The sequence below is a fragment of the Chrysemys picta genome, chromosome 9, assembly GCF_011386835.1.
Source record: "Chrysemys picta bellii isolate R12L10 chromosome 9, ASM1138683v2, whole genome shotgun sequence".
NCBI lineage: Eukaryota > Metazoa > Chordata > Testudines > Emydidae > Chrysemys > Chrysemys picta.
The window spans coordinates 27,304,769-27,324,965 of NC_088799.1; the positions used below are offsets into that span (position 1 = coordinate 27,304,769).

Consider the following 20,197-nt stretch of genomic DNA (forward strand, 5'->3'; position numbering starts at 1 on the left):
GCTATGGATAATGCCTATGGATGCCTGTGGTTCTATAACAAGTAACAATACATTCAGATATTCAGCTTGATAGTCTGAGCAGAAATCATAATCTCTTGGATCCATCTGCAAAGGAGAGGAACAGCCTTGGTGACCTTCGAAATTGCTTGGTCCTATTCAAGAAGGAGGCCAGATACTTTAACATCAAGGATATGATAACATGACTCCTGCAGAGAGTTATGTGGCTTCAGGAAAATCACTGGTAGATTAATAAACTGGTTAAGATGGAACTCGAAGAGATTCTAAAGTAAGAATTTAGGATGTGGGCAAAAAGAAACCCTTATCCTTGAAGAATACCGTAAAACAGGTATCATAGAATCATAGAATCATAGAATATCAGGGTTGGAAGGGACCTTAGGAGGTCATCTAGTCCAACCCCCTGCTCAAAGCAGGACCAATTCCCAACTAAATCATCCCAGCCAGGGCTTTGTCAAGACTGACCTTAAAAACCTCTAAGGAAGGAGATTCCACCACCACCCATTCCAGTGCTTCACCACCCTCCGAGTGAAAAAGTTTTTCCTAATATCCAACCTAAACCTCCCTCGCTGCAACTTGAGACCATTACTCCTTGTTCTGTCATCAGGTACCACTGAAAACAGTCTAGATCCATCCTCTTTGGAACCCCCTTTCAGGTAGTTGAAAGCAGCTATCAAATCCGCCCTCATTTTTCTCTTCTGCAGACTAAACAATCCCAGTTCCCTCAGCCTCTCCTCATAAGTCATGTGCTCCAGCCCCCTAATCATTTTTGTTGCCCTCCGTTGGACTCTTTCCAATTTTTCCACATCCTTCTTGTAGTGTGGGGCCCAAAACTGGACACCGTACTCCAGATGAGGCCTCACCAATGTCGAATAGAGGGGAATGATCACGTCCCTCGATCTGCTGGCAATGCCCCTACTTATACAGCCCAAAATGCTGTTAGCCTTCTTGGCAGCAAGGGCACACTGTTGACTCATATCCAGCTTCTTGTCCACTGTAACCCCTGGGTCCTTTTCTGCAGAACTGCTTCCTAGCCATTCGGTCCCTAGTCTGTAACAGTGAATAGGATTCTTCCGTCCTAAGTGCAGGACTCTGCACTTGTCCTTGTTGAACCTCATCAGGTTTCTTTTGGCCCAATCCCCTAATTTGTCTAGATCCCTCTGTATCCTATCCCTACCCTCCAGGGTATCTACCACTCCTCCCAGTTTAGTGTCATCTGCAAACTTGCTGAGAGTGCAGTCCACGCCATCCTCCAGATCATTAATGAAGATATTGAACAAAACCAGCCCCTTGGGGCCCTCCACTTGAAACTGGCTGCCAACTAGACATGGAGCCATTGATCACTACCCATTGAGCCCGATGATCTAGCCAGCTTTCTATCCACCTTATAGTCCATTTATCCAGCCCATACTTCTTTAACTTGCTGTCAAGAATACTGTGGGAGACTGTATCAAAAGCTTTGCTTAAGTCAAGGAATAACACATCCACTGCTTTCCCCTCATCCACAGAGCCAGTTATCTCCTCATAGAAGACAATTAGGTTAGTCAGGCATGACTTGCCATTGTTGAATCCATGCTGACTGTTCCTGATCACTTTCCTCTCCTCTAAGTGCTTCAGAATTGATTCCTTGGGGACCTGCTCCATGATTTTTCCAGGGACTGAGGTGAGGCTAACTGGCATGTAGTTCCCCGGATCCTCCTTCTTCCCTTTTTTAAAGATGGGCACTACATTAGCCTTTTTCCAGTCATCCGGGACCTCCCCCAATCACCATGAGTTTTCAAAGATAATGGCCAATGGCTCTGCAATCACATCCGCCAACTCCTTTAGCACCCTCGGATGCAGCGCATCTGGCCCCATGTGACCCTGCCAGCAGGTAGGGGATCTTGGGGGACAACTACTGCACTGGTGGGGTGCAAAATAAACTTTATTAAGAAAATGCAAAAACAGGGAAAATTCAATAGTGAGGGGTATGGGGTATCTGCCATCAAGGCACCAATCTCCCCAACTTTATGGGCCAACATGATGGCTACTAAAAAGGCCATCTTCACAAATAAATGGAGTAAAGAACAAGTTGCCATAGGATCAAATGGAGGTTTCATAAAATAATTGTTTACCAAGTTAACATCCCAGGTCAGGGTGGGGTCTTTTGTCTGGGGGTAAAGCATCCTCAAACCCTTAATAAACCTAGATGATATAGGATGAGCAAATATGGAAACTCCCTCTATAGCCAGAAGAAAGGATGATATTGCAGCCAAATTGACCTTAATTGAGTTACTGATAACCCCGATTTCTTCAGAGCCACCAAATAATCCAGGACGACAAAGAGGCACAGATCCAGGCAGGAAGCAGCAATGACAGCATCAATGAGAGAATCTCTTCCATTTCTGCAGGTAAGTAGCAGAAATTGACTTCTCCCTACTATTCAATAACACCTGTTGCACTTCCTCAGTGCAGGAGGATCCTTCCCACAAACACCTAGATCGGGGTGAAGTGACCCACATCCTGCGAGAGGAGATAAGGAATGGTGAGGAGCTTGAGCAGTGGATGGATACACAGATGAAGCAGGTAAGGATACTAAACTTGTCTCAGACAGATTGGTATTATTAAGATAAATCCTGTGTCAGTGGAGTTGGAGGAAATGCATACAACAGATCATTCTTCTATCCCCCGAAGAGTGGCATCCCACATCCCATCTTGAGCAGAAAAGAGGACACTTCTTGTTCCGTGAGGTGGTGAAGAGATCCACCTCCAGCAGACCCCGTCTTTGGAATACATTGTAGAGCACTTGACAGCCTATCTCCCATTCACAGTAGTGTGAAGTCTCTGCTGATGACATCGGTTGCGATGTTCCGAATGTCTGGGAGGTAGAGCACTGAAATTCTATCTGATGAGCTATGCACCAGTTCCATAGCTTCACAGCTTCGGTGCACAGAGGAGCGGGGACTTGTTCCTCCCTGCTTGTTGATGTAAAAAGTGCAGGAAATGTCCGTCATGACACTTATTGATTTGTCCATGATGAGAGATAGGAAATGAAAGCAGGCATTCCTGAGAGCCCTGGGCACCAATAGATTGATGGATAACTCAGAAAACCAATCTCCACATCTGCCCTGAGTTGTAAAAGCATTGAGATGAGTTCCCCATCCTAACAGTGATGCATCTGTTGTTAAAGTTAGCAATGGAGTTGGGCACCAGAATAGAATGCCTGCCAGACACGGAGTTGATCTTTTCACCAATCCAGGGAGTTCCTCACTTAAAGAGGAACCATCACCTGTCTATCCAAGATGTCTGACTGGAAAACAGGTTGTTCTCAGCCAACCTTGAAAGCTTTGGAGAGGTAGCTTTCTGTGATCAGTCTCAAAAGTACAAGCTGTCATGTGTCCCAAGAGCTGAAGATAGTTCTTTACAGTGGTCAGAGGATTCCCATGAATTGTCCGTAGCAAACCTAATAAGACTACGAACCTGTCTGAGGGAAGGTAGGCTCTGGCTGTCAATGAGTCCAAAGTTGCCCCTATAAACTATGTCCTTTACAGGGGTTATTGTGGATTTTCTCACATTTGGCTGGGACACAACTCTTGGAAAAGAGCAACAGTTGTTTGGATTGAAGAGAGCACTGCTTCATAAGAATGGTCCTTGAGTAGCCCGTTATGAAGATACGGGAAGACGAGGATTGCCTCTTGTCAGAGATCAGAAACCACTACCGCCAGAACCTTGGAAAAGACCCTTGCGGCAAAAGAGAGACAAAAGGGAAGCACTTTGTATTGGAAATGATCCTGGCCTATAGTGAATTATAGATATTTCCTGTGCAAAGAGTGTACCACTATATGGAAATATGATCTTGTCGGTCAAGGGCCAAAAACCAATCCCCCTTCTCCAGTGAATCAATTATAACTTTCAGAGTCACCATCCTGGATTTTTGAGGCTTTATAAACTTGTTTAGAAATCTTAGATCTAAGATCAGTCTCCACCCTCCAGCCTTCTTTGGTATATGGAAATACTTCTAGTAAAACTCCTAGTCCCTGTGAGCGGAGGGACCAGCTCTATTGCTCTTAACCAGAGGAGAAAGTTCATCTCCTGTCTTAATACAAGCTCACGAAAAGGCATCCCTGAAGAGGGACATGGAAGAAGAGTTGAAGGGATGGAGTGACATAAAATGGATGGTATAGCCTGATGTTATGACCTCTATAACTGACTTGTTTATAGTAATTCACCTCCACATGTTCTGGAAATAGGAAAGGCAGCCCCAAAAGGAGGGTGGTGGGCAAATAGGCACTGCTGTAAAACCAGTGACATGGGAGGATTCAACCCCTTGACTGGCCCATCAAAACTGCTGTTTAGAAGATGATTGGGTGGTCATAGAGGGCAGATGGGCAGCCCTCTTTGTCTGAAACTTATCTTTTCCTGGGGGGGCTCCGTGAATCTATGGAATCTAGAAAACTGAGCAGGACACAATCTCTGGGTAGTTTGTGACCTACTAAACCTCCTCTTATTTGTAGGTGTATATATGTCCCGAGAACATAAACTGGCTGTAGAGTCCTTCAGTGTATGCAAGGACTCGTCTATGGTCTCCAAGAAAAAGCCTACGACTGTCGAAGAGGAGGTCCTCACAGGTGTTCTGTACTTCTGTCAGAACCCCGAGAGCTGGAGCCTGGATGCCCTGCACATAACTACCGGTGTGGAGATGGATCCTGCATCTGCTGCCAACAGACCCAAGGATGCTTGAAGAGTGGTCCTGGTTGTCCCTCAAACGATGGACTGGAATTGTTCCCTATGTTCCTGTGGCAGGTGTTGCAATAACGGCCATCAATCAATTTTGTGAAACTGTATTTGGCCATGGACCAGCTGATAGTTTGTGATCCTGAAGTGCAGGTTTGTGGATGAACAGAACCAAATAGATCCAGTCTCTTTCAGTTCTTGTCATGCCCTGGAGACGTGTTGCCTGGCCTGCTCATTCACTGCATCCACTACTAGGAAGTTAGAAGAAATCACAGTCCCTAAGAGGAATACAATACTTTTTATCCACTTTTTTAAACTTTAGAGAAATAGTTGTAGGTGTTTGCCACACAGTCTTACCTTGTTGATGGATAATGCCACCCTGGAGGGTGTTGCGGACCATAGACTATCCAACAGCTTGTGCTGTGAATCCCTAACCACTTCTAGTGGAATTTGAAGAGTGTCAACTACCCTCTTTATGAGGTCTTGAAATTACCAAAAATCATCAACCATGAAAGGTGGTGGAGGCATAACCATTTCATCTGGAGATGAGGATGAAATGGGTGTTTGAGGGGTAGCCTCTTTATTCACCGTGGCATCCACCCTGTTCCTCATGTGTCTCTTTCTGTAGGGTGAACAGATTGGGGAGGAGAGGACTTAACAACTCTAGTCTCCCTTTGAGATAGTACTTGTGGTCTGGAGAATTGCTGTTGGTAAGCAGCCCAGGGACCCCAGTACTTCCATTAGGGGGGTCCATATGGGAGTGGAGGTAGCATGCAGGGCTGGTTCCACCAACCTTGATGATAGTCGTGATCTTCCCTGCAACTGTCGAAGAATTGGGCCCTGACAGGATATGGATGGGGGGGGACCCTGAACTGAAATAAAGGAGACTGACTGGAAGTCTCCTTCATTCTCCCCAAAAACATCCAATGTAGGAGCCCTAGGGTACAGTAGAAGTCTGGAGATCGAGGTGTTGGTACAGAAAGATGCTCAGTACCCATGAGAAGTGGGGATTCTGGCTCATCCATTATGGACAGGTCCCTCACATATCTAAACTCTTACGGAATCGGTACCGACACAGCAGCCAAGGGCATAGTAGCCGAAGCTGATGGTACCGCTGATGGCGGGCATAGTGATGTAGACGCCAATGGAGACTGGCACAGCTGCTTGCTCGTTAGCAAGGATGCCAATGAATAAGTGCTAAAAAGCAGGACTGAGCTTGATGATAGCAGACCAGGACGCTTATGCTTGCCCTCCTCCCTGGTAGAGGGGACTGAAGCCCTGTCGGAGCCATATGTCTCCCTCGAACTCCATGGCTTTCCATATCTTCCGGTACTGGAGGAGGAGTCCTTTGACTCCATGGTACCAAGCTGAATCTTCAGAGATTGTAGATCTTACAGGCAACCTAGACTTTTTTGGAGCAGGCTCCTTCAGATGAGAATTTGTACCCTTCTTTTGGGGAGTCCTCTCAGAAGCCTCCTATGACCTCCCCTTCTTAGGGAAGCCCTGCACCAAAGGGTAAGGGGAACTGGATCTGTCTGGAAACAGATGTACAGGGTGGGGGCGATCCTGACCTGACTCAGAGGCTGGTTGAAGTGATCACTCCATCACTAACAGTCTGAGCTTAATCTCCTTGTTCTTTCTTGCCCTTGAATTGAGAGCTAAACAGCAATTGTATTTCTGGGTGATATTGGGTTCCCCCAAACAATGGACACACTTAGAGTGGCCATTGCTCACAGGTATAGCCTCTCAGCAGGAGCGACAGTGTTTGAAGCCTGGCAAGCCAGGCATGCCCTGCCAGGAAGACGAGGCTCCCCAACGAGAAAGACGAGGGGGGGAAATCCTCTCACTACTAAAAACTAACTAATTTTAGCAAACAACTACAAAATAGTCGAGGCACGCTCAAGGCGGGCAAGCTAGAGTTCTGTCTCAGGCCAAGAAGGTAGAGAAGGAACTGGGGGCAGTTTGCCCACACATGCACATGTGGCCTCGGTGTCCGACAGGAGGAGCCCAGAAGAGCAGCCCTTAGTGACAGGAATCCAACATAACATCTAAAACAGATCTCAGTCCCTAAGAGTGTAAACACCTAGAAGTGTTTACTAAAGCCCTGGGTAGTCCTCACCAAAATGGGACCATTAGCACCTGAATGCTGATTTTATAACAAATTCATAACACAATTTCCTGTTGCTAAGGGAGTACATTGTTGAAGGACTGTACTATGTGTGTTTCTACAAAACATTTATAATCTCCTTCATGCAAAAAAGTGTCAGCAGTCCATGTGCTTGCCAGGCTTCTGAGTCAGGAGAAACTGTTATGAAACATCATAAAGGAGTTGCGTTAGACTAAGAAATTTTTGATGGCTACTTAGCATGCCCACTAAAAAAAAAGTGATTTTTCCCACTTGCTTATAATCTGACCAATTTCCTTTTCAAGTTAAGCACCGAGAACTAATTATATACCAAACAAAAGTCAGCCATTTTGAATTCCTCACGAAATCAAAGATGGTTAGTCTTTTTACTTTATATTATGTATTATGCATGAAAAGTGTACTTTCCCCCCCATCATCATACTGCAATTAAAACCTAGATAAAAGGAGTTTGCTCAAGTTTTCCAAAAATTCACCTTTGGGCACAGAATGCCTCGGAAGATTTCAGCACAAAAACTCAACATTTTGGAAAATTATGAAAATGGGTGGAGAGGATCATAATGGAAACTGCAAATTAGCAGCACATGCTCTAACAAAGCAAAATAAATTCAGCAGCTGGACACAAGACCAATTACTCTTGTCCTATTTTGGAACAGAGATGAATTAATACTTACATAATGAGGGAGCCTGTGTATCTAAAAACCTAAGTAGGACATTCTGAAAGACAGGAAGGCTGGATCCAGTAAGAGAAGCTGAAGAAATAGATTCTTTTTCATCCAGCACTTCTGACTCACCACATCTCTATACAGTGAAAAAAAAATACCAATTAGCATATCATGCAACTCTAAATGTCACAGTGTTTCTCTTTCTCCTCGCAATGTAATATCCACCCAAATCCCAGAAATCCTACTGAAATAAAGCATTGTCCCACCTCTGTCTACCTTGGGTACTTCTAAAGTGCTTATTTAAGAGTTATATAATAATTATGGAAAAGGTATAGAATCACCACTTGTATAAAATGTTATAGTTAGAATATTTTAGTAAAATTCAAACAAACTTAATTTTCTGAATTGATTACACAAACAGGCTATAATTACAGCTTTAACAAAGGAAGTTAATTTTCTTCTTTTGCGGTCATTACCCATTACTGGTGTAATGGGTTCTCCCTTCCCCCCACTGCTTGGGCTGCAGAGCAGGTGGTAGCTTGAAGGAGCACAGGGCGTATGGAGAGTGAAAGTAAAAAATATGTTTGTGTGTATGGTGCTATCTGTGGCCAGTTCCGGTGGAAGAAGCACTTCTATAAGGAGTACTCTGGCTGCATTAAAAAGACTGTTGCATCTTAAAGCAATACAGTCTTGCCTTCTACTTTTGGATACCCCTCATGCTATACTTTGTTAGTAGGACCATCTATTGAAACAGTCTGTTTGACATGGCTTAAAAAACACAGTTTACACTCACCACCATTAAAAAGTCAATATTTACCAGTGGGTTACCACACCACAGGGTCTGAGGTACTCAATTATTAGATTAATAAATAACTGAAGTACCAATGGCATCTCCACTTGATCTCCAATGCAGAGAGGGTTTAATTTTATAAAGAAAAGAAGTTGTAGAGGGGCTAAAGAAATATTATGAGCCAAATGTCAACTGGTGTAAATTGGCTTAGATCCATTTATCTCAATAAAGATACACCTTTTACACCAGCCAAGCCCTGTGGCTATGTGAAACATTTTTGCTGTTCTCCCAGATTCAATGAAAAAAACATAGGCAGTTTTATATAATGTATGGTTCTCTTTAAGACACATTATTTTGGTTCAGAATTGCCCACTTGGTTTTTAGAATTCTCCAGATTTTGTAGGCCATCAGAGTGCAATCTCTAGTATGCATAATTATGCACCTGTCAACACAGGTTAACACTCTAATTTCTTCAAGGGACAATAGATGGCAAACCTCCACACATAGTACTATATATAAACTCCTCATACACAAAAGTAAATCATGACAGGAAAAATAAATAGTAATGAAGCTAACTGAAGCTAGTTTAAGTTTTATTTTTATCAGAAGCTTCTTTATAATTCAAAGTTAAGATGCAATTCAAGAACCATAAATTGGTGGCATAACATCCAATTTCCCAAGTCTGATTCAACTGTTTAAAAATGCTGGATGTTGAATCAAGCTAATTTCTCCTCAAATGCTCATTTTAAGTGCATTGCTAACATATTATTCTAAAATGAGAAAGAACAACTTACTTCTGCCTCAATTTCTGCTTGCCTCTTCTCCAGGAGTTTTGCCACAGCCATCGCCCTGTGTTTGCCAGACCTTTTACAGCTCACAGCCCATTCACAAAGCAATGTTACCACAGCTTCATCATTAGGGGCAACCTGTTCAATGGAGAAACAAAAATAGTCATTTCACTTGCACAGGAATAGCACTGCTTATTTATTTGCTGGCTAGAAACAGTATGGAACCAGGCTGGTGGTGGTGATGTACTTTGTAGTAGCACTTTGTTTTACCCACGTGAAGCAATTTTTAGAAATTACTGATGTATGTGTATGCACATTTTATCTTGAAAAGGGATAAAGTGGGTGTGGGAGGGCATAGGGGCAGCAGAAGGCAGATGCGAGGGGCACAACAGAAGCATCAACAGATGTAGAGGGATATACCGGGGAAGAGGAGGGAGAATGGTAACTAATGAACTAGGGATAAGTGAATCTGGGGCTGGGTGTAGCAGAGCACCCAATATTTCAAATTTTATACAAATTTCATGCCTGTCATATGCTGATTCAATGCATGTTTTATGTAATTTGTTCCTCAGCTTTGCGCCTCACCAAGGTAGACAGGTCTGGAGGAGACAGGGAGGTCTGTACTTTTCCCACCCCCTAGAAAAGAGTAACCCTGAGCGCCCCCACCCCCAGAAAGAGAAAGAGGGGAGAAGTCGCTCATCCCCATTCACTAAGAAGAGCATCCCAAGGGTCCCTCCTTGCTCAAATCATGAAGTATTGGAAACAGCCCTGTTTTCTTCTCTTCAGTATGTTAGGGAAAATAGAAAATAGAAGGCCCAGACTTTTCCTCCAGCTTCCCCATAGACCAGTGCTAGGTGGGAGGCCTCTTAAAGAAGGGATTGTTTGGGAACAGAGGATCACAGAACTTTAATCGGGAAAGGAGAGAGGGAAGAACCTTCACATGTTCAAACAAATATCTAAACTTAGTCAAACACTGACCTTTTGGAGCACCTGATAATTAAGATACTCATATTAAAATAAACTTCAAATCAATTAGAATACACACAGCAGCCCCCTGGCTTCTCTGAAGGATTCTATATAGAATTACTCTAAATGCTGGCAAGTACTTTTGAATAAAGACTACACTTTTCACAGAGACTCCGTAATACGTGTAAGCAAGAAGATCTGAAAATATTTTCATGCTTAATTGACATTGAGTTTTTTCCACCCTTCCCCCCCAAAAAGGGACTTCCCCCACACATGTAAAGCTTTGGTTTGGTTCATGGGATGTCCCATTTTTCTTTTGTCAGCAGAGTACAGCTAGCAAAAATCCTACTCAAACAGAGTTGGCAGAGGCACACAATAAAGAAACATAATAGAAATATATCACTAAGATGAGAAATTCTGATTTTAGCCATGTTTTAAAGGATAGACAGATTTAATCAAATTCATATCAGAGAAAGGTATTTTAAAATGTTGACAGGTTAAATATTGAGCCTGTATCCTCTGGGGATCAGATTCTGCCATCTTCTAGGAAGAAAGCTCGATGTACAGAACAATCTGATTTTAATATTTTCTAGGCATTAGCTCAGCAAGAAAAGTAATCCAGGTACTAGCAACAGGTTAATGAAGATTTCACAAGCTAAAAGAACTATAAGCATGAGGTTCTCTTGTTACATAGTGAGACATCAACCATGGAAAGACACTTTGTTGGAACCCCAAAGATGAACAAAGAAACAAAAAACATGCTGCTTTTATGAAGATCACTATATTTCCTAATCAAGCTAAAAACCTTACGTCATGACTTACACATTGTAAACTAAGAGTCAGACCTTAGCTATCTACTGTATGTGTATCAAAGTTTAATATTGAAGCCAACTTTATTTTGTTTGACTTCATGTTTATTGTGATTTTCTGGATCTTTAGTCCCATGCTAAATAAACTTTATGCTCAGTTCCATCTATTGTAACTGAAGCATGGACCAGTCATTTGGGACAAGAGCTGTTGGATGCTTCTGAGGAAAGGAGATTGATTTCTGTCCTAAAAGAAGTCAAAGAGAAAAATAACAGCCTAGAAAACCTGTCAAAGCTACTGTGGAGTCCATGTCCATCACCATGCTGTGCTGTGATGAAGCTGGCGGAGGTGAGTTTGGACAAAGGGAAAGTCCTAAAACCCAGAGTAGGTAAAGTGTGGTTACACCCATGTAATCTGTAGCCAGCTGATAAAACTGAATTGTCTCTACTAGAGTGGAGGGATGGGGTTAGCAAGCCACTGGTTATTTCCTGTTTATACCAATCCCCACAGTGACCAGATGAGGTGGGTTAATTCAACTAAATGTGTTAAAAATTAATCTCAACTTTCCCAATATTAAATAATTTTAAGACATTACAGGTAAGAGCCATTTGCATTTGTCCATATAATGTTTGGTCCGGACTAGTTATAAAAATCTACGTACTTTCTCTGTTTCTTTTGAGAGATTATTTCTCAGAATAAGAGCCTACTCTGTTAGGAAATGTCCGCAGATTACAGATTGTCAGCTGCTCCCACTCCCCACATTGGATCAGACTGTGGAGGTGGTGTTGGGTTTCTCTGCTCCCATGCCTGATACTGCCAACCCCTTCTTCCTCCCCCTTCCCATTCCTTCTCCTCTTTTGAACAGCACCTCACAAATATCCACAAAGCTACCTCATTATCCTCCTTCAAAACCCCTTTTAAACTCTTCTTTTCTGTAATTCCCACAAAAAAAATGGTAACAACGATTAGGCCACTGGCATGCTGAGACCACTGCCCATCATACTAACCCATGTTGTCTCATTTCCTTATGCTCCCCCATCTGTCTGTCGGTACCTATCTCTTGATTTGTCTCAGACTTAGACTGTAAACTGTATGGGGCAGGGACCATCTTTTTGTTGTATCTTTATTCAGTGCCTAGCCCTATAGTAATACAAATAAATAATAAAATGGGGTTTTCCGCTCCCACAGAAAGTTTTGCTTTTTGGCAAAAATTGAAATATATAAAGAAAATCTTGGACTGAAATCTGAAATATTTCTGTTTGGAAATGGCCCCATGGGAGTTATAGTTTGGGTGCCTCATGCTTCCCATAGAGAATAGCAACATGAGGCATTGAACCTATCACTCCCATAAGACACTGCAGCAGCATTTCTAAACAGAAAAAAATTGTATTGACGAAAAAAATTAAATTCTGTGGAAAGCAGAGACTTCATGAAAAATTTAGTCAAAAATCTAATTTTCCATTAAAAAAACAGTGTGTAAACAAGAACACGTAGCAGGAATACAGCAGATCACCTTGCTCCTCTCTCCATAATAAATATGTTTGCTCAAAGAAATACCTCCAGACCCATAATTACTTGTGTTGCTCATCTCAGAATTATTTCCAGTTTATCAGCATCTTTTTATACTGAAGTACCCAGAAATGAATGAAATATAGTAGCTACCAAATCTCCAGTGACAAATAAAGGAGGACATTGCTGATCTCTAATGTGACACCTCTGAGTACTGAACCACAAAACTACACTAGTTTCTCTTCAAAATAATTTTAAAAATCCACACTCCTCTCACAGCAAGCTCATACCCAATTTGCTCTCTCTATCACCCCATGATAGATGACAGTGGGAAAAAAAAAACAATTTAGTAAGTCTCTCCCATCAAATTGAATATCTTCATTTTTAAAATATTTTCCCCCTCAGATACTGCCTTGCGTTTAAATAGTTGCATCTTATTTTAGGTAATTCCTCCCCATATTTTTAACTTTTCTGCATCTATACAGGGTATACGTCTACTACTCGGTCTTCACTTAATGTTTGAAACACTCTGAATTTAGCATAATTTGCAAATTAAATAAATGAGCTCTTTATGTCTTCCTCTAGATTATTAATCAAGATTATGTTTGAAGAGTTTAAAAAGTAAAAGAGCTAACGTACATGGAACAGCCAGAAAATAAACACATTTTTCAGAAATATTAAAAGTTACAGACCCCCAAGCACTGAAGATTAACTGTTTCAGGATTAATATTTTTAAGAGGGATGATTATTTGCATAAAAGCCATTCACATACAAAAACTATGCTATGTTTCTTACTGAATGGCACATTTCCACATATTACATTGGGCTCAAGCAGGGCAGGCCAGAAAAAGAGATTAAACAGTTTAAAACCATAGAAAAGATCAACAGTAAAAAGAAGAATCTTGCAAAGAAATGTAGGGTGGCAAATATTTCCTTTATCTTCCATAATCAAATGGAACAATCATAGAACCATAGGGTTAAAAGGGACCGCAAGGGTCAAAACACTCCTTCCCATGGCGAATGGAAACACTTATCTATAAATAATGATAAACCATATCTTCAAAACCCAGGCAGGAAATACCTATGATATTATAGTTTGAACTTTACACTGACCTGTTCCCCTTTCTGCAAGCAACAGAAAACAAGTTTAAAAAATGGAAGGAAGTGGCTCTATAGCTCAACCAAGGGCAGTCTTAAATTGGAGAAAAGAAAAGTTTCTTAGATCATCAAATCCCTGTAGTTGCAGCATTGCTGTGTTTAGCACAACAGCACTCCTTCAGATTCCTAGCTGGAGTTCCCACCCCCCACCCATATAGATCATCTCAGTCTCATCAGTAAGCAGAAAGGATGGCTGCTCCTAGTACAAATGGATCAAGTGCCTCAGTTTCAGCAACACTAACACCCACAACTCCCACCGAAGACCTTGATTTTTCAGAACCCGAAGGAAATGATAAAATGTAGAATCCAGTAGGAAGACTGCAGGTCATGAAGTGTTCTGTGAGCTCCAATATCAGTAGGGTCAATTACGCTCTTTGGACTAATCAAGGCATCTAGTGATTGGGTTTAGGGGAAACAGAAGGGAGGAGACACAGAAAGACAAACTGACAAGAAAATAAAAACTGCAGAGAAATTAAGAAAAAGAGCACATCCTGAACAGGTCCCACCATGCCACTTCTGGAGGTGGAACCAGAGTGCAAACATCCCTAGATGCTTCTCTCTTGGTCCAACCTGGGGCACATGTGAAATTTCAAGGACAAAAACACTGATAAATGAATTTAGGAAAAAATTTCCATAGAATTGCCCAAAAAACATTCACCAGATACTCCCAGCACAAATATAATGAAATTATTGTTCTTTACAAAAATTATATCTGCACATATAATATGCAAACATTTTCTTCCAAAGGTATCTGTGATGGTCAAAACCATCAGACATATTCATCTGTTATTATCCTATATTTAAAAATAAAATGAAAAAGAATTAGCACCATGCAGCCAACCCACCTGTGATGCCAAAGCTCAATGTGCTAGTATCTTGTTGGCTTAATTCAAGTCCTAGCAAAAGTCCACCCTAACCCAGCCTCAGGTTTATGATAAACATAGTATAATTAATGTTTCAACATACCATATCAAGGAAAGTTTATAAAATAAAGAGCAGGGAAAACATATAAACAGTTTTACTTGTGAAGTTATATGATTCTATTATGAACATTAATGTTATGATTAAATAAGCAGGAAGTTGATCACAAACACGATAAACACACACATGGGATCAATGATTATTACAGTTGGCCCTTGTCAAATGTCCAAATGTAAAAAAGTTATTTTCAATTGTCCAAGTGGACAGTGATTCACACATGCAGACTACATATATGTTACTATGAAGATGATAGAATAGATTTGGGGTTTCCCCTCCACTACATACAAAAACATAAATTACATTTAAGAGTGCATTAAATTTGTTTACTTAATGCAACAGGTCATCACTGGTTCCTTCCAGCCTGCATAATTAAACTTTCTAATAATAGTTCCCGGTACACATCAAAGCTCATCCTGAGATACATATCAGGAAAAATGGGAAATGTCAGTACCACACAACCTATTTTTCCTGAGTCTACTGAGACTATGAAGACAGATAAAGCAGGATTTGCAGTTTTCCAGTATCAGACACGCAGCATCTCTGCTAAGTACTTGGTGAAATGTAATAATTTACACTATCACATTTCTACAGGCTCTATTAAGGAACCACAGCTTCAATTAAGTACTATACCAACTGGAACTAGGGGCAAAGGTTTATCGACTCAAATCCTCTCTCTTTCATAGTGATTTTTTTTTAAAACCCTCATTAGGAAAGCTTTTCTTCTTCTGCAGTCAGGGTTATCAAATAATAACCTGAAAATTCAGATTGGCTGCTAAATGAGAGGAGGCACTGTGATTAAAAACAAAATAACATTCAAACCTTTTACTCTGATGCTAATCGTGGAGGTAGATTTATAAAAAGAATTATGAGATTTATTATACACACACACAAAACACACAAAAGAACACACCTAGCTAATATATATGCCAGTAACATTAATTACATATCTTATTTGACTAAAGCTTGTATAATTAACTTTGGTTAGGAAATAGCCCCGAAAAAGAGATCAAACAAAAACAGAGCCAGCTGACCCTGTAATCTGAAAGCTAACATTTCTTTATGAATTGACTCAAGAACAGCTGTGGCTTCTTGCATTTGAATGATACAGTATTTACACAGGTCCAATTTAAAATTCTGCTAGAAGTATACTCTGTATACTTTGCAATAAATTAAAAATCATGCATTTACGCTACTGAGGACAGCACTGAGGTTGACAAAAGCAGCTGTAGATTAAATTAAATCTTTTCCAGTTTCATCCTGTATTTAAACAGATTTTATAGTAAAATTGTCTGAATATTTTAAAGAGACAATCATTTCTCTTCTTACTGAAGACTTTCAAAAAGTTCTTTATTCGTTTATTTTTCTAGCATTAATAAACTAGAAAAATAGCTCTGTGAAATTGAAAAAGGGAAGATATCTGGTTCTGTTTCTAAGTGTGTCATTTACTTGTTAATATTGTACAACTGCCAGTCCAAATATAAAAATAAATGTTGATTATATGCCTACAAAATAAAATTAATGTAAATTTTTAGAAAAGTAAGGTGCCAAGAAAAAAAAAGGGAGCACTAGTTGGTTGCAGTTGATTAAACTCAAAAACCATGGCACTGATTCTACAGCTTCATACTTTTCACTAGCACAGTAAATATGTTTATTCAAAAGACAATCTCTGTTGAACAAAAAGACAAGGCTCCAATTACTTGAAAAACATTAAAATGTTTACCCACCTCAAAATTCAAAGTGCCTACAAACAATGAACTCTTTATAAAATTTACATACATGAAGAGCCGTATAAAATAGTTGAATTTCTTAGGCTCTTATCCTGCAGACGGATGTATATTCTTCACTTTATCAGTTGTATCATTGACATCCATGAGACTACGCACAGTGCGCAAAAGTATGCTTGTTAAGAGCACAACACCAAAACTCTTTATTTTATCAATTTAAAGTGATGAATAAGTTGAGTGCAAAAATACAGCATTTTTTAAATATCAAGTGCACAACATAATGAACAAATTGTCTATATGATAAATAAGCCTATGACAGCGAAAAGCATAGCATACCAATTCTCATATATATATAGTTTACTTTTCTTGTGCATAAGAGAGCGTGTCATATCTCATAAAAGCTGTAGCTCCGGACTTCCTGCTTTCTGATGCTGTGAATTTTTATTTACATTGTAATTTAGTTAAACATTCAAGTACATCTCCTAAAGGCAATCAGACTCTGAATTCATCTCATCTCCTCTGGGTCTTATCTGAGAATCCTTTGTTCCTGTAAGGGCCTAGGAACTAGAAATTGAGTCTGCAGAGACTGGGATGGTTGATATTCCAACAGTGGCACCCAGAAGACCATGCAAATGCACAGCCAGGGAGCACTATGAGAGAAGGTGCTGTAGGAAGTGTTGCCCAAGACACCCAGAGTGACGGTACCCTGCAACCCTCGGATTGGCCAAGCACCCCATTTAACCCCAAGACGTTGTATGGGTAGCCACACAGACTTTGGCCTGCTGCAACACCAGACCTTGCTTGATCTCTGGTCTCCGACTCCAACCTGACTCTGACCCTGATTTTTAGCTCTCAATTTATATACTGCATGCTGGAAATTTATTTCTGACAGAGTTCATAATTTTATTGTTTTTGTTCTAAAGCACTTAGAACACAGTAATATAGTGTACATAGTGTATGTATTTATGACATCATGACAGCCACCACTAAATGGAAGAAAGTTATGAAAGGAAGATGGGAGAGCCTTTACTCACTATACCAAGATACTCTAGGACTGAAGACAAGCCTTGGATTAGAGGTACATGCTACATTGTATTACACATTTGCTTTAAAAAAATCGAACTAGACTCAACAAAAAAATTATTTATGAAGAATATTGTCCTTTTAAAACTTTTCTAATAATAGAAATTCTTTGCTCAGTTTGTTTTTTAAAAAAACTGTTCATGTTATTAATGTCACAGGGCAGACTTTGCCTCACAAAAGTAATTTTGCGCATTACAGTCCCTTAGACACGAAGGAATTTCATGCTGGACTTCTGAAGCAGAGAAGAAAAATAGACAAATTTCAAATAAACAGTAATTCAGCAAGTACTGATTGAATTATTAAACTTTATAATCTTGCTCAGAATTTATCCCTGCTTTTCAATTGCTTGTTGAATGACGCTGGAAAATGTACAGAGAAGAGCAATAAAAATTATTTGGGGTAAAGAACAGCTTTCAGACGAGGGAGATTAAAAGACTGGTGCTGTTCTGGCTTAGAGAAGAGACAATCAAGGAGGGATATGAGAGAGGTCTAGAAAATCATGAATGATATGGAAAAAGTGAATAGGGGATTGTTATTCAACCCTTCACTTAACACAAGAACTTGGGGGTCACCTGATGAAATTATTCGGCAGCCAGGGGTGAAAGTGAGCCAGTACAGGCCAGTACGGCATATCGGTAAGAAGCAGGTACCAGCCCATATGCAGCCCACATTAAAGCACTGCTGCAGCAGCACTTTAACGTCCCTTTTGCCTCCCGTCGGCGGCCCTGCTGTTAGGGTCCGTACTGGCAGGGCCACTGACGGGGAAGGGACAGCAACATTAAAGCGCTGCTGCGGCAAGGGACCGTCCTTAAAGCGCTACCGTGGCAGGGCTTTAAGGTCGTTGTCCCCCTCTGGCCACCAATGCGGGCGGGCAAGAGGAGCAGCTGCCCCTGGGCTGTCGATTTAAAAGGGCCCGGGGCTCTGGCCGTCACTGCGGCAGCAGTGACCGGAGCCCCAGGCCCTTTAAACCGCCGCTGGAGCCCCAGGCAGCATGGGCCAGGGAGCATGGATGGGCTGGCTGGGGCATGCTGACCCCAAGCCCCGCCCCTTCTGCTGATGGACCCCCCCTTCAAGGGGGGCTGGAGCCGGCCCCCGTACAGGTAAGTCTAAAGAGTTACTTTCACCCATCAGCAGCTGATTTCAAACAAACATAAGGAAGTACTTTTCACACAACACACAGTCAGCCTATGGAACTCATTGTCAGGGGATGTTGTGAAAGCCAAAAGTATAACTGGGTTCAAAAAGAATTAGATAAGTTCATGGAAGATGGGTCCAGCAATGGCTTATTAGGCAAGATGGTCAGGGAGGTAACTCCATGCTCCAGGTGTCCCTAATCCTCCAACTGCCAGAAGCTGGGACTAGGTGACGGGGTGTGGGGATCACTCAAAATTGCCCTGTTCTGTTCATTCCTTCTCAGACATCTGGCCCTGGCCACTGTCAGAGATAGGAAACTGGGCTAGATGAACCATTGGTCTGACCCAGGATGACTGGTAGGCTCCAATCCTGCTAACACATACACACATGCTTTACTTTGTACATGTAAGAAGTCCCACTGTAGTCAAAAGGACTGTCTGTGTGTCCCAAAGTGCTTACAGGATTAGGGACTGACACAGTAACCTCTAGAAATAGACTACCAGTTCAGCTGTCAGCTCACTGAATTGAAGGGACAGAGTCAGATCAAATTTGACCTTTAGATACTGTATATACAACTCTACCCCGATATAACGCTGTCCTCGGGAGCCAAAAAGTCTTACCGCGTTATAGGTGAAACCGCGTTATATCAAACTTGCTTTGATCCTCTGGAGTGCGCAGCCCCCTCTCCCCCCCCCCCCCCCCCCCGGAGTGCTGCTTTACCACGTTATATCCGAATTCGTGTTATATCGGGGTAGAGGTGTACGAGAGTCTATAAAATCTAAAACAAATGTTTCTATACTTTTTCTTGTTGGCAGTGGAAAGATGATTTTAAAAGAAAAATAAGTATTATCGTGCTGTGTTTGTAATAAACACGGTAGCAGTTAACTAGCTGAAGAGAATGTGATAGCAAAATTGACTATAAGCAAAAGTTAATGACCAGGCTATTTTCACTGTGCAAAATACATAGAATGCTAATAAAAATCTCAAAAATAGATTCTAAAAAAATGTTAAGCCAATATTTTAAAAGAAAAGGAGTGCCAAAAGTTCAGCTACTAAATCCACATTTGGACACCCAGATAAGGGCTTGATCCTATGCTCAAACTTCCATTGACTTTAATGGAGTAGGACCAAGGCCTAATTGAGCTGTTTTTCAGAAGTGATAAGAATCCAGCAGCTCCCATTGACACCAATTAATTCAATGGGACTTCAGTGTGAGATGGTTAGCGCTCTTGAAGATCAGGTCACTTATGGCCTAAACACAGGTTTAGAAGCCTAACTTTTAAACATCCTTTCTGAAAATCTTGGCTAATTTTTAATTATCTATGGAGTTTCAGCAATTTATGTTTTTAATCCAATAATGTCCCTTTTAAAATATATTTCATATATTCTCAATTATAAATGTCCACATGATAAAATGAACTCTACAATGTGTTCATTTCTAAGCATCCCTATTGCTTAGATATACTTAGAACAAGGTTCAAAAGTGAATATTTTATTACCCAAGAGACTGAAACAGTTAAAACGCTAATTTATAACTTAAACTACCCTCTCTTCTATTTAAAAGAAAGTCACAACTGCTGAGAGTTGTGACACAAACCAACAAAATCCAGAGAAACCAAAGCTTAGGTGAGGGTGTTTGTTGTACAGAAGAAAAAGAGCGATTACTTCCTGGCATGGGAAGAATACAAATTCTCTGGCAATTGTAAAAAGATGAAAAAACC

General features: G+C 41.0%; 1 protein-coding gene across 9 annotated transcripts in view; it reads right to left on the bottom strand.

Annotated features, from left to right (window-relative positions):
• The window catches only part of MED12L (mediator complex subunit 12L), a 326,631-nt gene that overhangs the window by 235,955 nt on the left and 70,479 nt on the right, over positions 1-20,197 (bottom strand). For all 9 annotated transcript variants that reach the window (XM_005286934.5, XM_005286931.4, XM_042853666.2 and 6 more), the window contains 2 exons: positions 9,121-9,252; positions 7,546-7,672 (listed from right to left, as the gene is read on the bottom strand). In XM_005286934.5, coding sequence (XP_005286991.1) covers positions 7,546-7,672; positions 9,121-9,252 — 259 coding nt within the window. The remainder of the gene's footprint in view (positions 1-7,545; positions 7,673-9,120; positions 9,253-20,197) is intronic.